Raw genomic sequence first — 19743 nt, 5'->3', positions numbered from 1 at the left:
AAAGACACTATTACACTGTGATTATAACTAACTTGGAGAAGCCAGCCACCAGGGAGAGATCCAGATGATTTTGCTTTACTGTCATGAGCAGATGTCATGTCATCCATCTCTATATACAGTCTATATATTGTGGCTGATTTGTTAATACTCTCTCTGTGTGTGTGTGTGTGTGTGTGTGTGTGTGTGTGTGTGTGTGTGTGTGCGTGCGTGTGCATGTGTGTGTGTGATTAACTTCTTGTTTTTGGTGGGGTAATAAGGAAACTCATAGTCAGGGCTTTTGTAAAGAGCTTATTGTCAACTACTACGTCCAATGGCCCAATCCATTTTGAGAAGAATAGCAGGAAATAGAAAGTGGTGGCGTAAGCTCGTCAAGGTCTGCTGCCTTACTCAAAATGTATTTTTCAGAAGATGTGGTAAGCTTTCTGTGGCACTTACACACACAAATTGTGACAGTTATGTAAAATATTATTCAATATACCTTACAACAACAACACACACACATTCTAGAGGAGCTTTGTCAACCCTGAGAAAATAACCCTGATGATGCTTGCACTTGGAAACTACAGACTTTTAATACAAATTAAGCTTCTATTACAACTAGGTGAAGAGGATCTAACAAATGCTATCAAAATTTTTTGAAAAATATGATGGAGTTTCCATGCACACACACAGAATAATTGAGAGCTATTACTGTGTCCACTAACTTTATGGATTTGAGATACTAACGGAGTTATTTATTTAATGATTTAACACTTTGATGATACTATTTCTGTAAAAGTTTGTCACTCAGGGGAGGGAGAGTTAATGACACTGCACTCATTCTTTACTGACACCTAAACCTTTTGTCTCAGATAGGCTCTGTCACCACAGATCTTGGCAAAGTTGTGAACTTGAATGCTTCTCTGCGCTTCTATTAGAGCAGCCAATATTTCAGTCGAATTCTGGACAGCGATCAAAACTTTACTCCAACTCATACGACAAACTATGTCGTATGTGGTAAAAACGACCGAATCGACCATTTGGTCAGAGCTTGTAAAGGTAAGGGGGATGGTTAGGGTTACATGACAGAGATTTAGCACAATTACTTTACAGAATATAAGCAAAACCATTTACATACACAAACTTCACAGACGTAGCAGGTCTACCTGACCTCTATCGGTCGTTATTTATGCGGCCGCTAGAGGTCAGCGTCTTCAATCTTTAAAACGACCACATAGGTCGTAATAATTGCTTGGTGGAGGACACTCTGTCTTGTTTACAGTACAGCAGCCTCACTGTGTACCACACTCGACACTGTCGCTGCTCGGAAAAAGAAGATAGTTAAACAGAGGAGGATAACTCATTGTACAATGCACAAATGCATGCTTTAAAACAGACCTCATGTAAGTTAGAAAGGAAGTGGTGCTCTGCCAATGTAGAATATTAAATTTAGCCTGGAAAAATAGTCTAGTTACATACAAGAAGCCCCCTGATAATGCCAGAAACTATTATTCTTCACTAATAGAAGAAAATAAAAACAACCCCAGGTTCCTCTTCAGCACTGTAGCCAGGCTGACAGAGAGTGAAATCTTTACTGAACAGTCTATTCCTTTCACTCTTAGCAGCAGTGATTTCAAGACCTTCTCCGGTAATAAAATCCTTACTATCAGAGAAAAAATTCAGCATCTTCTTCCTACAAACAAGGTTAACACAGTGAGCAACTGAAGTTGGTGGTGTTGGTTTCAAAGTCCAGTGAATCACAAGTTCTCTTTTTCCTGTTGCACCCTCTTTTTCTGCTGACGGTAGCAGGTGTCCAGGAATTCAGCACACACACACACACACACACACACACACGCACATGCGCACACACACACACACACACACACACACACACACACACACACACACACACACACACACACACACTGTATACAAAAACATAGTTCTTGGTGTCCTCTCACACATGCAGAGATCTAGTCATCACACTGAGGAGAGTGAAGAGAGAAATGGCCTGTGACAGGGTCCATGCTGCTTTACCTGACCCTCCCTGTCAAAGTGAAGAGGATAACAAAGAAGAGGAGAAAACATTTGGAATTTTTTTTGCAGAATTAGAATCTGTGGATCTGCCCCTAGGAACCACCTTAAGGTAAACTCATTCAGGACACTTTTATTATCATTTCATTGCCTGGTTACGATTGATGGTGGAGGCATTAATCTGATTTACAAAGTGTGATATGTAAATTGCTGAATGATCATACAGTAATATGCACATCAATAATCAGGATAAATTGACATATTTTCTTATAATATATTTGCTTCAAATGCCAAAGCTGTAATTGAACTTTTAAGCAATGTTCTTTTAAAAACTGTTTAAACATATTAAGAAATTAGCTTCATGAGCAGCAGCAGGTTTTGATTGTCTGTCTTCAACCAGCTGATTGGTAGAGATTGCTGGAGGCTGATATCAAAATCTGCACACTCTCAGGGCGACAATATTCTATAAAGCTATACTTTAACTTACATTAATTACAACATTATCTTCAAAAGACACTGGAACTGAACCTAAAACAAAGATGGGTCGGAAAAGTGCCAATTTCAGCAAAGGTGCAAATGCCGTATTGTCTGCCATTAAGTAGGTCTCATTTCAATAAAAACTACATGTGATATATTTAGGGTTAGTGCACTAATAATAAAGAAATGTATACGGCCTTTCTTATTATGTTGTTATTATAGAAAAACATGATAACCAATTCAATTATAACACATTACCTAGTAGATTGATTGTAAACTCTGCAATTAAACATTCAAGAAGAAATCAGCACGGTTTACTGTGTTTGCCACATGAAGTTTTAGGTGGAGGTCTGGGGATGTGTGTGTGTGTGTGTGTGTGTGTGTGTGTGTGTGGGGGGGGGGGGGGGGGCGTCATATAAGTAATTACAGCTGCAGTGCGCCCTCTACAGACCAGATTTCGTACTGACCTGTCCCCCGCTGCAGTGGCAGCCACAACACACACACACACACACACACACACACACAACAATCATGGCGGAGAACGAAACCCTGGAGTGTGTAACGGAGCACGAGCGGATTTTACAGGAAATTGAGAGCACCGACACGGCTTGTGTCGGCCCCACTCTTCGGTGAGAACACACGCCAACCCACGATGTCTTTTCTGTGTGCTCGAAACACACACACACACACACACACACACACCTTTCAGTATGACTTAGCTCAGCTAACCTAGCCACCGGCAGGCTAACGTTAGCAATTTTTTTGTTTTGCCGTCGGGCTGCGCGGTGTTGAAGGGGGACATGAGCCTAGCCGACTAGCTAGCCGACAGGCTAACGGCTGACATTGAGCCACGTTTCGACCAGTTAAAACGCAGCTTTGGCAAAAACCGTGCGGTTGTTTTTTTTTTGTTGTTGTTGTTGTACTCTGACGTGCGGCTGGCGACCTGTCAAAAAAAAGATGTCAACATCATTTGTGGGTGTGGCTGTGGGGACTTTTCCTCTGGCCGATGTCGACTAACGGTGCGAACAATTCCCCCGGCTCGTCGTTCCAACCGGAACAGAGGGTCGACGCCGGGGACCTTTTGACCCCCTGGTGTTTGCGTTGCACTGTTTCGACGGCGACATCGGACGTGGGGCCGCTCGAGCGAACGCTCCCTGGCGCCGGCCGGCCGGTCCAATGGCTGCTCGCGGGCTGGCTTCCAAGGCCATGGCGGACGACCGTCGATTTGACAAATGCCATGCAAACAAGCCGACTTCCGCTTCCGCTTCCACCTCTGTCACACACACACACACACACACACACACCTGTGCAGTAGTGTGGACGTCTTCCTACGTGTCTGGCGAAAGCAGTGGCTATATGCCCTGAAGCCGCAGCGGTCTGTGATGGACTAAGAGATCGGGGCTGGTTCTCAGGGATGTCTGGAACAGAACAAAGACACCACCCTGACACCAGTTAGTCTGCTGTTCAAGTTGTCTGATGTTTGCATACATTTCCTTCTGTGTCCTCGTGCAAGAGACCGTGTTTGAGTATACGCGCACACAGGGCAGTTGTGTTCTTCTCCTGGGTGTGGACTAGTGTTGAATTGCAGGCAACTCACGAAGTTGATTTTGGGTTGTTTTTAATAATACATTTGATATAAATAGACAGCCGGGGGCCCTAGACTATCATTTAGTAAAACATGTTCTTGTAAATTGATGTCAAAATATGATAAAAAAAGGTTTCAGCTTCTGCTTTTTGGCTATGCAAAGAGGCTGCAGTGTAGACAGTTCCTTTATTTGTACGTCTCTGCTGATATCACTACTGATACTGTATTTCCGTTATTTAGATGTTAATTAAACATCCTGTTTATCTGACATATTTAAAAAAACACAGCTTTAGAGTTCTTAATCTCACATACATTAGCTTTAATGAGCTTCTTGATCTAAATGTTGAAGGTCATGGGGGTTAAATTGCTTACATGATATATACTGTTTCAACTGAAAGGGGAATACATGAGAAGCTGCTGCCAATTGTTTTTGTTATATCCAACAAGTTAATCCAACAAGCTAATGAATTACCTTGAGATAGTGAAGAAGTAACTTAATGTTTCACAGTCCATGGAAGGTTCAGCTTCTGCATCCCACATCCCAAAGATTGCAGCACGTGTTGTCTTAAGCCACTTTCGGCTTACTGTCACCCTGACTTCTTCAGCTTGTGGGTCATAACTGCCATCCAGTCATCAGGAGTGTGGATGTTAGTCTTGCCATCGCTTTCTCTCTGTTACTCTCTCACCCAGATTCACTCCCAGGTAGTGAAATTTGCCACACAAAATCACACAACACAACAGCAACTCATTGATCACGACAGCAATTCACCGCAACACGACAGCAAATCACACATCAGGACAGCAAATCGCCAAAACACAACAGCAAATCGCCACAACATTTATAAATATTAGGAAAAATCACCTGATATATTGCAATATCCTTTGGAAATAATCTGATCATAATCTTTAATTTCTACATTTCCTCAATATTCCTGCCGGTATGAAGTTCAATATTTATGTTGATTTTAATTTATTGTTAATTTTAGTTAATTTTTCTGTGCCGTTATTGTTTTAATGCAAAGAATTATAATTTTTTCGAAAGAAGCTACTTTTCCACCTTTTTTGTAGTGGGAGAGTGTCAGTGTACATATAACACATATATAGGTTGTAAGGCTACAGCACACAATTGTTTAAAATAGCATGAAGTCTTTCATAGATCTAGCTTCCTAAATTACTGTCAAAGTTGACCAGATTGATGGATTTATCTTTAAAATGAACAAGATTTTCTTCAGGGGTTGGATGTGCACCTCCCATTGTCTCTCAAAATCCTATGGGAAACTGCACAACCGAAGACAGAGAGAAAGAGAGAAGGAGGCAAATATGGCAAGTCATCCCCAACAAAAAAATTCTACAAACCAGTAAACCTAGAGGAAACACTTATGATGACTCACTGTTATGATCTCCACTCCATTTTTTTTCATATTGATTGATATCGATATATATCACACTATAGGTCAAATCACTATTTCTAAGTACTGTATAATGCACTTGTATAAATACAACTGCTGCAACTGCTACAAATGCTTTCAACACAGTTTGCAACGCACGCTAGTACTCCGCGTCTTGTCGGACTTTAAATATGATGATAAACAATGTCCTCGTCTTTTGAGCCTCATGTCTGTTGGGACGTCTTCTTCGGTAACGCTGTAGCTCGACTGATGAGCACGCTGCAGAAGCCAAAACATTAACAGAGCTTCTGCCGACTGCTTCTCCCCTCTGTGCTGTGTGCGTCAACCTAACTGGACGTGTCTGTAACTATTCCAGCCACATGATTGGTTCGGCACGGCGCTATTCTCATCATCATTGGCTGTTCGTGTTGTCTGTCGAAACATGGCTGGAATTAGCTCTATCGAAGTTATATCAACATGTTTTACATTTCTACTGAGGAAAAGTTATTTTACGATAATTATTGTTATCGTTTTATCACCCAGCCCTAATCTCCACTGCCCTCTGCTATTATTGCCCTACACTAGTTAGTTAGTCAGTCATTTATGCTTCTGCCTGTCTTAAAATGTGCATATTTAGATCAGGGAAACAAAAAAAAAATTGGACCTGGGTTATTGCTAAAATCGTGGATAGAGAGCTGTCCCAAACGATTATTTTTCAAATGATTAATGTAGCGATTATTTTTTTGATAATCGACTAATCTAACGATTCATTTTTTTGGTTGGTGATGCGCCTGGAGCCCCGCGGGGCAGGGATCCCACCTCAGCCGGCGCATGGCGGCCCTCACTTTCATTGCGACACGGGGTTTCGAGTAGCGGGCCCTCTGACTCGCGTGTGCGTTAGACTCCTTGCGTTAGACTCCTTCAGGTGGGTTGCCGACATCGCCGCAGACCCCTTTCGCCTGTAAACGTGGGCCGATCCCTGCCCTGGCGACGCGACGGGTTGGAGCGCACTGAGGACAGACTGACCCGGTCAACAGTCGCGCCGGTGGCGGGAGGGGGCCCTATCCCGAGCTGACCGAGGCCAGCAGAGGGAAGGCGCAGCGAGTACCAAGTCCACGGCCCCGGGAAGCAGCGAGGTCCGGGCGAGAGGGCGCTGTAAAGCCGCGAGCCACCTTCGGCCCCGAACTTTTCAAAGCCGACCCAGAGCCGGTCATGTTTTTTTTTTTTTTTTCGGTGTTCGTGCTGCAGCTCGAGCTGCTGCTGCTGCCATTGCTATCACGTGCTGCCGCCATTGTTGTTGTTTGATTTCTTCTTCTCGCTTCCCGCCACCACTGGACTGGAGTGTGGGACAAGAGTTGATCTAGTTGTTTTGGGCGACTCATCGACGCAAATTATTTGAGTCGACGAATTTATGTAGTCGATTACGTCGACGAGTCGTCCCAGCCCTACCTGGATACAGGAATGACCACAGACACCTAATTTGGGCTTTTACTGTATTTTTTTGCTCCCTGAACTCCCAGAGCTGGATACATTTTCCCACTGGCTTGCTATTCCATGTCCTTGTGTATAACCCTGTGTACATGTGTACGGTTCAAAGTTTTGCATTTTGCGCATGGGACTACTATGATTGGTGAACTTACTGAGAAACTATGTCATAGTTATTGGACAAAATTGAACGCCTGTTCTTATGTATGTGTTTTACTATGTGCCTCTGACCTGCGAGTTGTAATCTGTTGTCTGTACCTGCCTGCCCTCCTGCTTGTACATCCATCTGTCTGTAAGTTTGATCCATATCATTTTATTCATAAGTTCCTTCACTGCACCTGTGTCTGTGCTCAGGTTTTCCCTGCCTGTGCTGTTATTATCTACAATGTTCTTCTTTATTCAGCTGGATATTTTACAGAGTCATTCCTCTGTATTAAAGCAGTTTGAGGGGCTGTGTTAGTGGGGGTGTCTTGACAGTGCAGTATGAACCGGGAAGTCCAGTTGGAGGAACAGACTTGCGTATGACGTGATTGGTTTCTGTACCCCAACACAGTGTACAAAGGTGTGATGGCCCGTCACAGAGCACTCACACATACACGTTAATTTAATTCTTGATGTCGGGCATGCCTGACACTTGGTGCTGGCGCAATTGCCATAACAACAACGACCTGAGAGATTACCACTTAGGACACACAACATAGCCATGGCATACTAACTGTCCATGTAATGCTCAAGGGAATTACACTGGGAATAAACTCACACCAGGTTCACCAGCTGCCTCTGCCTCCTCTCTCCAGCTTCATTCGGAGGTTTATGTCAGACAATACCTGTATTTGCATAAACGTGATTTGATTGGCTGGTGCCTGTGCTGCCACTTGAAAAGTTAAGCTTTTCCAAACTTCTACCTCACCCAACCCAAGCAAAGTGAAGCAATGGAACCAGCATGCAGTTTATCCTAAATTTTGTTTGAAAACTATGCATGATCTTGAAGGAAATGTAATGTATATATTGGCACTAGTGTGGTGATAACAGATTATTTGTAAAAAGAAACCTAAAAGGTAAATTGTAAGCGCTCTGTGATGGCAGTGTCAGTTAGTCTTTATAACAATAAATAATTTCTAATGTAGGCACACCCTGGATCAATAATAAGGACCTCTGTGTTGTCCTGGTGTAGTGAATGCAGATAATAAAGACATAAATCAGTATCAGAGATGTTCAGACTTCACTAGATGGAGCTGTTACTCCATGGGAAATGGATGCTGATGTCAGTAGTGTAGGTCATGGGCCTGACAGTTGGGAATCCTCATTCATCCATTTCTTACCCTTTTTATTTAAGAGGTATGTTAAACTTACAGCTTAACATAAGTCATGTTTTTATTTTGTATTCCCACTGTGATAATGAGCTTTTTGTGTCCAAATATGATTGGTTTATTCTGAAGGATTGTTGACTAAATCATTTGACTTGAGTCTCACATAAAGTCCCTGTTACTTTTTTTCAATCTTTACTGACTTAAATTGTTATTAACTTAAACCTGTAGTATCATATGCACATTTACAAGAACAAAAAGAGCATCAGAAAGAAGGGAGCTGTTCTTTATAAATAAATTATTATGCAGCAGGTGAAAGAAGACGGGAAAGGTGTGCAGTAAATTCAAGTATTCAAGTTGATGCAGTATTCCAATAGGGTTTTTTTTATAGTTCAGGTTTTTGCTAAGTGAGTTGGTATATACAATGGTTGAATGTCATCAAAAAAGGGTTGTTTTTTCTTTGTGAGTCTATGCATATATAATTAGCAGGAAATTATAAACAGTTGAATTAAGATCAACATTCCTGTCCATTAATATCACTACCATAGTATGCTTTCCCAGATAGGAAGTTTAGCATACACATCCAAAATATTTTCCAATATACCGTTGAAAATGAGTTCAATCAGGTTCTATGAGTAGATACAGAAATCACAAGAATAACTCATCATCAGTAATGATTCAAATTAAGTTTTTTAACAGTATTGTGCAACAAGTGGCCAGCTGGGCCTCTCCACTGCCTCATCGTCAGTTCTCAGTATTTTTGTGGTGCTGTTCTTTATCATTCATACATTGTTAGTTTCGATATGACAGGTCAGTCATAACCGCCCCAATCAAAAATTGTGTCATGGTTGGCTTAGTCTTGTGTCATTTGCCCTGTTTCAGTGTGCAAATATCTGGTATAGTCATCAGCAGTGTGAATTTTACCTGAATCATCATCGATAATGAGCTCAAAACAAAAAGCTTCATGTGTGCAAGGAGATGATTGTTGTTAGGGATGGGTGATATTGATATTATAATAAAGTTTAAAGACCGATTTTTGCTCCTGAGTGAAGATTGTGGTTTTAAACTCTTCTTTACGGTCAGAGACTGACAAACACTCGATAAACAGTAAAACATATTACAAATCTACAATTATGTATTTTATCGCCTCACCATGCTTGCAAAATAGATAACCAATGTATGTCGATATAATTTGGTGCGGCTTCATTGAATTTAAGGGGACTGTTGGCCCTTTGTTGGAGGTATGCACTCTACTGAGTGCCATTCTCTTCACTAGATTTCAGTTGACCGTATCAGTGGTTGGAAAATCGCTGCTTGGACCAAAGTTGGTACCCGCACCACAGTACCTGGCCATGTTCGATCAAAATGTGGTGACGAACCTCCATCACGCAAAGGGACATTGTTGTTCTGAGTTCTCTCTATTTTGCCATCTTCCCTTCCTGCCTTACAAATCCCCCCTCATATATTCCCTCATCTCCTTTGTGTCTCTCAGGTCTATTTACGATGACCAGCCAAATGCCCACAAGCGCTTCATGGAAAAGCTGGATGCCAGGATAAGGAACCACGACCGGGAGATTGAGAAGATGTGCAATTTCCACCACCAAGGCTTTGTGGACGCCATCACAGAGCTCCTCAAAGTCCGCACGGATGCAGAGAAACTGATGGTAAGAGAGATTGATGTAAAGAGGACCACAGACCAGTAGAGCTAATAACAGGACTGTTTGGTCAGTAAACCACATTGGCTGCTAAATCTCAAAATGTAGTGGCCATGTGAACATGTGAACAACAAGATTGTCAGCAGAAACACAATAAGTCACTGGGTTTGGTAGAAAGGGCATTTCAGAATTTGATCTGACACAATCCACTGCATCACTGTAGGGCTAGTTGTTGCTGACATATCCAAAGCAATGTTCTTTGATTATTAATTTCTTTATTACCTTTTCAAAAAAAATCATGTTTCAAACACATTCCAAGGGCATCTTATTTGGGACACTGTATAACATTATAGGCATTATTAGTTGGTACTGTGCTTTAGTGAAAGTGCTGTCATTACAGGGTAGCCTGTGTGCATTTAACCTCTTACAATTGACAAGGTCAGAAGTTATATGTATCATCTTGGCTTACTTACTATAAGTGGCACCTCTCTCCCAAACTAGTAGGAAGGTAATATTGTGTTTTTAATGCATATTGAAATAGAAATAGGATTGAGGATGTAGAAAATGTATCTTATCACAGTATATACTGTATATCAGTAGCGAACAATGGGGTCTGCCACTGGGCTTTCAACGTTACAAAGTCAAAATTAGTTTTTGGGGTATTTTTTGAAGATGTGAACAGCTCTAACATGCTGCACAACAAGGTCTGACACAGAGCTTCAATACACACACACACACACACACACATACACGCACACACACACACACACACACACTTTCATCGTCAGCACCACAAAAGGTAAAAAGCTCGCGCACAAGAGCACTGACACAGCGTGGGCATGTGCGCGGACACACACAGGCACATACGCACACAAACTCGCCTCAAACTCCACTAAAATTTTAAAATTGTAAAAAATGAAACGGCGTTACGGTGTGAGTACACATGCGTTAGATAGAACTTCTAAGTGATTCACCAGATGCTTTAGCTTCTAAATGTCATTACTACGGTGGACCTCACACTTCGCGCTCACTAATCCGTCTACATGTGAGTGGCCTTCTGGAAGTCGTAGGCTTTGTTCTTCTGTCCCGCCCACTACGATAGCAAAATATGATTGGCTGATCTACCCTTCAGTTACTAAATGAACACACAAGCTCCGGACTTTTGTCCCGTTCATGAAGTCCTAACCAATGACTGAGCGAGCTGTAACCATTTTTCTGCCTAGAGACAACAACAACAACTAAATCTGATTGGATAACTCTATTTTCAAGGTTTTCGGTCACTTATACTGTCACTGTCACACGCACGGAAATCTACAACCACTCCAGACAATCGCAAAGCAGACAATTGCTATATTGTTAACAAGCTAGAACAAATAAAAGCACAGCAACTCATTATAGGCCTACAGAATGAATGAATCCACGGCATGACACAATCACCAGGTCATTGGAAAAACAAATCATTCCCCAACAAGCCTTCTTTCGTAAATTTTCCGAAGAAGATAACTCTCCTCCTGCTCTGATTGAATATGATTGTTTGTATTGTGGAGGTGAGTGTGGTTCTGTCTGGAACTCAGCTGGAGGTCAGAGGTGCGGAGCCAGTGCAGCGGGAGCGGCATGATTGGCACAGTGCGGCGCTCTCCCTTTTAGCGGCTGGACAGAAGACACAACTGAGCACCGGACTAGCAATGATTTGAATTTGACTTATGCCCTGCCTGCCGTGATCTGCTGCTCCGGTGCACTTTTTTTGAGTTAAGTGTGTGTCAAAGAATAAAGTGCTCATTCTGAGTCAAGACATTGCTAGGGAACTAACCGAGGTAACAACACAAGATTATTATAAAAAATATATATATAAACACATGGGCCCCTGTAAGCCTCTGGGCCCAGGTGCGCCGCCGATAGTTACGCCATTGTGGACGACCCTCCATGTATGATTTTATATAACCAAGTAGATAGTAGAGCCCGACCGATTTGTCAGTTGGCACAGTTAAAAATCGTCTGACATGAGCCTTTCACAGACATAACAGTAACTGCTTCATGTTTTCTGATATGCGCCAATATGTAAGCTTTTATTTTACAGAATATACAGTGGAGAAAAGATGTTTATGTTAACATTTTACCTTAAAAAAAAGTGTATTATATATTTACTTAATTCAAGTTCTTTATATTTGGTTGTATTTGCAGTTTCTTTTGCGATCACCTTATTGCATTCTTTTCAAACTAATTTCTTATGTTTGGCCGTTCACCTGTCTCTGCTTTGCTCCAGTAACTTCTCTGTGTGCAGCTGTCTGTCAATAGCCTGCATGTGAGGTGTAAAGGGAGCATCTGTACATGTTTAGCTACAGAAGACAACCTGGGTTACACTCTCAGCTTCTATACTGCACAAGTCTCTGCATGCACATCAGACACACTGCCATGATCCACCACCACAGGTAAATTCTCACCATGTGGGAAACATGGAACTGTGTTGACTTTCATTCACTTGAGTTCATCACAGAGTGATGGTGGGCTACACACAACTGAAATCGAATCCAGGTAACTTAAAATGATAATGACTTTGTTATTATTGAATATGAGGCCATTTTAGTTCAATTACGCAGTTTTTTCCACTCTCATCACTCTCCATCAGCATCAGAAACAAGTGTCTCTGAAGCTGCCCTTGGTCTGATGTGTAGTTAACATTTTCCCCTAGCACGTCAGCTGCAATTTAGCCATATAACATGTCGCAACAGTCTTTGCTCTTACCCTGGTAGCTGACCAGTGGAACATTGTGTTGTTTTAGATAACAGTCTTGGTTATGTTTCTAGCAATGTCACTTCACTCTTTGCTCTAATGCCATACACTTGCAGGATGATAAAAAAGCAGTGATTATGTCCTCAGTCCCTTTCGTTTGAAAACTTCATTGTTTAAAAGAACTGTCATCAAAAAGCTGACTGGTCAATTGGGTCATGGCTCTCAGCCGTGTGACAAGAGCCGAGAGTTCAAAAATCCCCATCCAGAATCGACAAGTTTGTCACTGAATCTGTGAGAAAGAGCCTGTCACAAGCCATTAAACCCCATGAAAGGCCCAGTGCACCGGCAACGGGTTCAGGTCCCCACTGCCTGGTTAATCTGAATTTTCCTGCCTTTGTTCTTGCCCCTTCATGGACAATGAGCTGATTACAAGGCTGAGCAGCTGCAGCGAGGGAGGTAGAGAGGGCATGTAAAGGGGGAGCAGACAGAGCGAGGAAGGACAAACATACATGTGACAGCATGTATGGCTGAGGAGAGACCAAGGTATTCATACATTAAAAAAATAAATGAAATTGCATTAAAAAGATTCAAGCACTTGCTTTGAAAAAAGTGCTTTCTTCACTACTGGTGTGAACACGCTACAACAAACATTCAAATAGATTTAACAGTTGGGAAATTTTGTCACAGATAGATGGTATGCAATGTGTATATATGTTCCATTGTTTCGACAAAGGATTAAATGGACACAAAGTTTTATAAAAAATGTTTCTCTCACCTGAGGAGTTAGACAGAGGGTCTAAGTGGCAGACTGAGCAACATTTGAGACTTCCTGGCAACAGGATGGTGTGTGTGTGTGTGTGTTTGTGCGTGCGTGCGTGCCAAAATAAACATGTCATCAATTGCAACAGTGTGGCTCACTGATGTGTTTTTAATAGTTGTTGGAAACAGTGGAAATCTAGAGGAAATAATATGTGGGATTTTATGATCATATGAAAAATATAAAACATCGACAGGCTTGTACTATAAAGTCTAGATAAAGTTAGTAAGTGGTGTTTTATACAAAAAATATAGGAGGTATAATTAGAGAAAAAAGAGTGAAAGGAGTAGAGGCTGTGTTAAACTGTAAAACTGATGATTGTGTTTGTTTCCAAAGGGTCAAGTGACAGACACTAATCGAAGACTACAAGAAGCTGGGAGGGAGGTAAGTCTGCGTACTCCTGCATGCATGAATGTGCAGAAGCTTTTTATCGTGCTGTCAGGACACATGCAAGTTCATTTACCGGAAAGACAGTCAGACATGACCGTTCTTTAAAACACTAGTTAACAGTGGAGGCCTCTTTCTCATTGTCTCCTTCCCCTGTGTGCTCCTTCCCTCAGGTGACAGCTCAGACAGAGGAGGTCATTTGCTGTCGGATCCAGCAGAGGAACATGGCCACTACTGTTGAGAAACTCCAGCTCTGTATACCAGGTACTGCTGCTGAATGAATGTCAGTGTAATTCTAAGTTCAACACAGAGGAAACCTTATGGTGCACAATTTAGAGTCTCAGTTATCCAAAACCACATGTCTTTGGACTGTGGGAGGTGTACCTGGAGAAAACCCACGCATACACATAGAGAACAATGCAAACTGCACACTGAAAGGCGCTGGTTGGCTGACAGGTTCAAACCAAGATCCTGCTTGGTGTGTCGCCCTTGTTATGATAAACACATTCTTTAAACATTAAAGAAATTTAATATTTATCACCCATAGCTTCATGATTACAAGGCTTATGGAAATACTGCCCTCTTACGACAAGTTGATATTCATCAATCTGTGGAAGCTGGCTACAGACATTTTAGGGTTTGCTAATCCATCAGGATTTTTGGAGCAAATATTCCCAAATTCCCAACAATTTGTCTGTGCCTCATCAAGGGGTAGTAAGCAATTTTGGAGAAAGCTTGTTTATCTCTTTGTTGTTCTTGTGATTGTACTGCTCTGGCTGGGCCAGGAACCAGGGTATGGGAGACTGACGCACTAACCACTAACCACTAGGCCAAAAGCCTGTAGTTGCAGCGCCACCCGCTAGCACGTCTCTTAACGTGTTGACGAATGATGTTTACAAACTGCACTCGCCGTGTTGTGTGGTGCGGTCTGCACCATGTTATGTTTTCGATTTACAGAGGCCGGGCTTAGCCCAAAACCCATATTTTTTTTGGGGGGGGGGCGCATACAGAACCGACAGCAAGCTGACCATGAGGAAATATATGCTGATTTTTACAAAACGTGTATTTTAGAGTAGCTTACTGCCCCTTTAAGGTATATGCGTCACAAGCGGAACACAAGCTGTCATCTAAATATGCTTTATGTGATTTGAAGCTATCAGCAAGATAGCTAGCAAGATTTCTGTTCACTCAAAAGTTAAACTTTTTCTCCCAGATTTGTCTTTTCAGAGCAAAACTGAGTAAATAGCATAAACTTGCCCCCCCCCAAAAAATATTCTAATGATCCAATTTCTTATGTTCTCTTCTTTTGCAGTGCTTGAAATGTACAGCAAACTGAAGGAACAGCTGGAATCCAAAAGGTAACATAAATATTCTCACACAGCATTTATATCATAATGTGACTCATGTATAACTACCATTGAAAAAACTATATTGCTGGTGCTGTTGTCGTTGCCGTTCCAATGGTTTATTTTGTTCTTAGGTAGGTTGAGATGGTAACAGCTGATTGGATTGATGGTAGGATATATGGATGATTTTTTCTATACAAAAAAATAATAAAAAGGAAAACATTACAAATCCAAATCCTCTCAAGCAATAATAATACTAAAGTAAGTTGGATTGGACTTACATCATTAATGCATCCACACAATGGCATTGCACATTTTTCTCATAATTATTACAATTAAACTCTGGAATCTAGAATAATCAAACACAAACATGGTTAACATTCAAACAATATATGCCATAAATTACTAAATAACATTTTAAAGGTGAAAAGTCCATCTGAACTCACGTCCGTTGATTCCTTTGTTCTGCCTGAATTGTTTTGAGGGAAAAGAGGGTTTGTTTTAGGGTTGTGGTCAAATTAGGAGTGGCTGGCTGCAGGTAGGGTGGAGACTTGGGATTTTTAACAACCATATTAAAAACAACTGAAGGTTCCCAAATCAATCATCAATTTCACATTCACCATTTTACATTGTATCAGGACAATTGAAAGTACAACATTGCAGTTTGTTTTAAAACCCAGAACCAGCTTCCTTCCACATAATCTATCTTGTTGAGATTTGTTGCTCAGGTTTTTTGTCTTGTGTCATGTGATGCACTTATTGTTGCAACAGGTGGCAGTAATAAGCTGTCAGTTCACTAGATACCAGAGTTAGGGTGCTGCTGAGTCCCTGCCTGCAGGTACCACTGGTAGAGAGAGGAGAGGGGAGGTCACTATTAGCTTAACCAGTTATGGCTGTGTAGGGTTGGGGTAAAACATGCCTCCGGGAGACTTGTCACAGTTACAAAACAAGAAAAGATAAATTATATTTTCAAAATATAACTTATCTTCAGGTGGTTTGATGAATGAATGAGTGTAGTTGTCACCAACTCAAGATATCGTCACTTCCCCTGGTCCACTCCGTCCACTGTGTCCACTTTGTCCACTGCGTACGAGTGATTTAGCAGAATTTAAAGTTTGGTTTAAAGTTACATATAAGTAAACAGAAGTGTTACTGAAACAATTGGTCAAATTTCCAACACAAAAAGCTCAGAAATCCAACATCCTACCAGAACCAGTATTCATCATGCATTTTCCCACTAGTTCTTCAACTTATCCTCTGCTCTGCGGGTTTGATTGAATTTTATCTTTACCACATGAATTATTTGGCCATATTTACATACCTATCTGAATAAATAGGGGATGAGAGTTCACGTTAGGAAAAGTAATGACTCTTCCTTGTTCATTAGTGTGTACCAAAGGAAGAGGCCATTCACTGGCAGGACAATTGACCCTCAGTTTGCCCTTGTTCAGAACAAGGCTCCCTCACTTCAGCTCTGTCACAGCCAATTGGACCATGCTGGCCACCCTGTGGGATCTTTGTGCATTGAGGGTACTTTAAGCAGTAATGACATGGCTTATACACTGTTACCATGTATTGGAATGAGTTTGTGTTGCTCAAATGCGCACTATTAGAACTGAATGCGCTGATGCCCAGGTCACATTCTGTTCAATTTTCTGCCACTTGCAGCCTTTGTGTCCTCTGTACTGGTGCCCAAACCTTTTCACTGTACAGTTTATGAGTCTGTCTTCTGTTCATGTGTATACAACACATTTTACAAACACTCACCGACCAATTAGATCCCTTCACAGCCTGCCTATCAGCCTAATGATGGGAGCTAGGCAAACTGACCCAAGGCTGAACCCTTGTGATGCGTTCACACTGAAAGACCACAATATCTTAATAGCACAGGTTTCAATCTGAGAATAAAATATCACAAGGCACAGAATCTAATATATTAGACATACATGTAGCTCTGTTATAATAATAATAATAATAATACGTTTATTTCTATTGCGCTTTTCACAGACACAAGTCACAAAGTGCACAAAAGTAATAAACGTAATAAAAACAGTACAATGTACAATAACCAAACACAATAAAAGCAGTGAAAATGTAAAAATATAATTAAATAAAATGATGAGCCTGGTACATACCAAGTTACCCAAAAGCTTTTTCTGAAAGGCAAGGTCTTTAGCTCCCTTTTAAAAGAAGTCACCGAACTAGCAGACCGTAGGACGATTGGTAGGGTGTTCCGTTGCTTAGGGGCCGCTGATTCAAATGCTAGGCCACCACGAGTCTTAAGCAAGTGTGGTGAACTGAAAGCAGGTTTAATGAGTTTGATCTGAGGTAGCGAGGTTGAGTATTAGGGTGAAGCAGTTCAGATATATATGAGGGGGCCCTGCCGTGAACAGCTTGAGAGGTAAGGGTAAGAATTTTGCACTGGATTCTGAATGGGACAGGGAGCCAGTGAAGTGACTTGAGCACCAGGGTGATGTGGGATCGTCTATTTGTCCTAGTTATCAAACGTGTGGCGGCATTTTGGACCACCTGAAGTTGGTCAAGAGAAGATTTACTGAGGGAGGAGAATAGAGCATTACAATAGTCGATGCAAGATGAGATGAAAGCGTGTGTGAGCATTTCAAGTTCCATGTTTAAGATTCTGGATCTTAGTTTGCTTATGCTGCATAGGTGAAAGTAACAGGATCTGGTCAGCTGCTTGACATGGGTGTCAAATAGTGTTGAATGGTGAAAGATTACCCCTAAGTTGCAAAGATTGGAGTGAGCAGCAGAAGAGAGGAGTCCAATGTTCTGTAAGATGATGGAAACCACTCTCTCTGGAGCAACGACCAGAACCTCTGTTTTATTGCTATTGAGTTGTAGCAAATTTTTTGTTGTCCAGGCCCCGATAGCATTAATACATTCAAGCAGTCTAGTTAATCTAACCACCTCATTAGGTTTAAATGAACGCAGTAGCTGGATATCGTCTGCATGTATGTGGTATGTAATATTAAAATGTTTAATTATCTGGCACAGGGGTAGTATATAGAGAGAAATTAGCAGGGGCCCTAAAACTGAGCCCTGTGGGACGCCACAGGATAGTGGTGATGGGTCGGACACAAATTCCCCATTAGAAACGGTGAAGGTTCTGTCTGTGAGGTAGGATGAGAACCAGTCCAGTGCTGTGCCTGAGATGCCCACCCAGTCGTGTAGCTGCTTAATCAAGATTTGATGGTACACTGTATCAAAGGCAGAGCTTAGGTCGAGAAGTACTAGCACTGTTTAATCACCCATATTGGAGGTCATTAAAATGTCATTAAAGACTCCCAAGAGAGCATTTCGGTGAAGTGATGTTTCCGGAAGCCAGAGTGAAATTTAATCGAATATATTATGTCTTTCTAGCTCAGCAGTGAGTTGGTTTGCCACTACCTTCTCTAAGATTTTTGACAGAAAAGGGAGTTTGGATATAGGCCGGTAGTTAACAGGTAAGGCAGGGTCCAGGTTGGTTTTCTTTAATATGGGCTGCATAGTGGCGTGTTTAAGATAGGAGGGGACTTGACCAGTAGACGGGGAGGAATTTACAGACGCTGTCACAGTAGAGCAGATAGTTGGTAAAATCTTTAAGAATAGTGAACATGGTATTACATCCAAAGGGCTAGAGGATAGCTTAGTTTTCCTGATCAAGTCAAGCAAATCTTCAGGGCTCACAGCAGTGTTAATTTCGTAAACGATAACTATGACGAAAAATATGGTCAACGACCTTTTTTCCATGATTAAGACGAGACGATGAAGAGCTAAAGATAGATCCTCGATCAAAATTGACAAAAAATGCTTAAAATTATGACGAAATGTCATGGCTCCTTTTAAGAAGAGGGACACCAACCTGTGGCTCCCCAATGTGCCATTGTCAACCGTAGCATGCTGCGACAAAATAGCAGCCACATACACCTTAAGGGTAGAGGGAGACCGACCATCGTCTTGGAGAGATTGCAGAAATCTTAGGATAGTAGGCACAGAGCAGTGTACCGGATCCTTGTTTTCAGCTGTACACCACTCAGCAAACAGCTTCCACCTGTTCTCATATTGCAGACGGGTAGAAGGCACTCAGGTCATTTAAGATTGTACGTTTGACAGACACTATGCAATCGCTCAGCAGCGGGTCGGGCCCTGCAGCGGCCAAACCCCTCGGAGGTTGACACCTCGGAGGCAAAGATGTCCACCTCCACTCTGCCGAAGAGACCCTAGATGCTGTGTACCACTTCTGGATGAAGTCGCCACTCCCCGGGTGGATGCTTGTGACAGGAGAGGAAATCCGCAACCTGATTCTTTTCTCCCGGTAAATACATTGCCCATAGGCTGGTCAGGCGGGGGGCAGCCCACGTCAGGAGGTCCTGGGACACCCGCAGTAACCCTGTGGATTTGGTGCCCCTCTGATGATTTATATGGAAGTCGGCCGAGGTGTTGTCTGACCGGACAAGCACATGCTTGCCTCTCAGGTATGCCAGTAAGTGCTTGAGTGCTAGGTGCACGGCCCGTAGCTCCATCACATTGACATGCTCTGTGCAGTCCTGAGC

At 42.0% G+C, this 19743-nt stretch overlaps 1 protein-coding gene across 8 annotated transcripts in view; it reads left to right on the top strand.

Annotated features, from left to right (window-relative positions):
- Positions 1-1928: 1928 nt before the first annotated feature.
- Positions 1929-19743, top strand: part of exoc6 (exocyst complex component 6) — a 54532-nt gene continuing 36717 nt past the window's right edge. For 3 of the 8 annotated variants that reach the window (XM_035611962.2, XM_047327481.1, XM_035611961.2), the window contains exons 1-5: positions 2974-3119; positions 9748-9919; positions 13794-13841; positions 14018-14108; positions 15157-15202. In XM_035611962.2, the coding sequence (XP_035467855.1) occupies positions 3022-3119; positions 9748-9919; positions 13794-13841; positions 14018-14108; positions 15157-15202 (455 nt within the window). In that variant the 5' untranslated portion in view covers positions 2974-3021. Of the gene's footprint in view, positions 2126-2973; positions 3120-9747; positions 9920-13793; positions 13842-14017; positions 14109-15156; positions 15203-19743 lie in introns of those variants that run through there. The other 5 variants (XM_035611960.2, XM_035611959.2, XM_047327480.1 and 2 more) reach the window with 4 other exon arrangements.

Source organism: Scophthalmus maximus, chromosome 16 (assembly GCF_022379125.1).
Source record: "Scophthalmus maximus strain ysfricsl-2021 chromosome 16, ASM2237912v1, whole genome shotgun sequence".
Lineage (NCBI taxonomy): Eukaryota > Metazoa > Chordata > Actinopteri > Pleuronectiformes > Scophthalmidae > Scophthalmus > Scophthalmus maximus.
The sequence above is the reverse complement of the archived record's forward strand: the minus strand, read 5'-3'. Positions and strand labels throughout refer to the sequence as shown.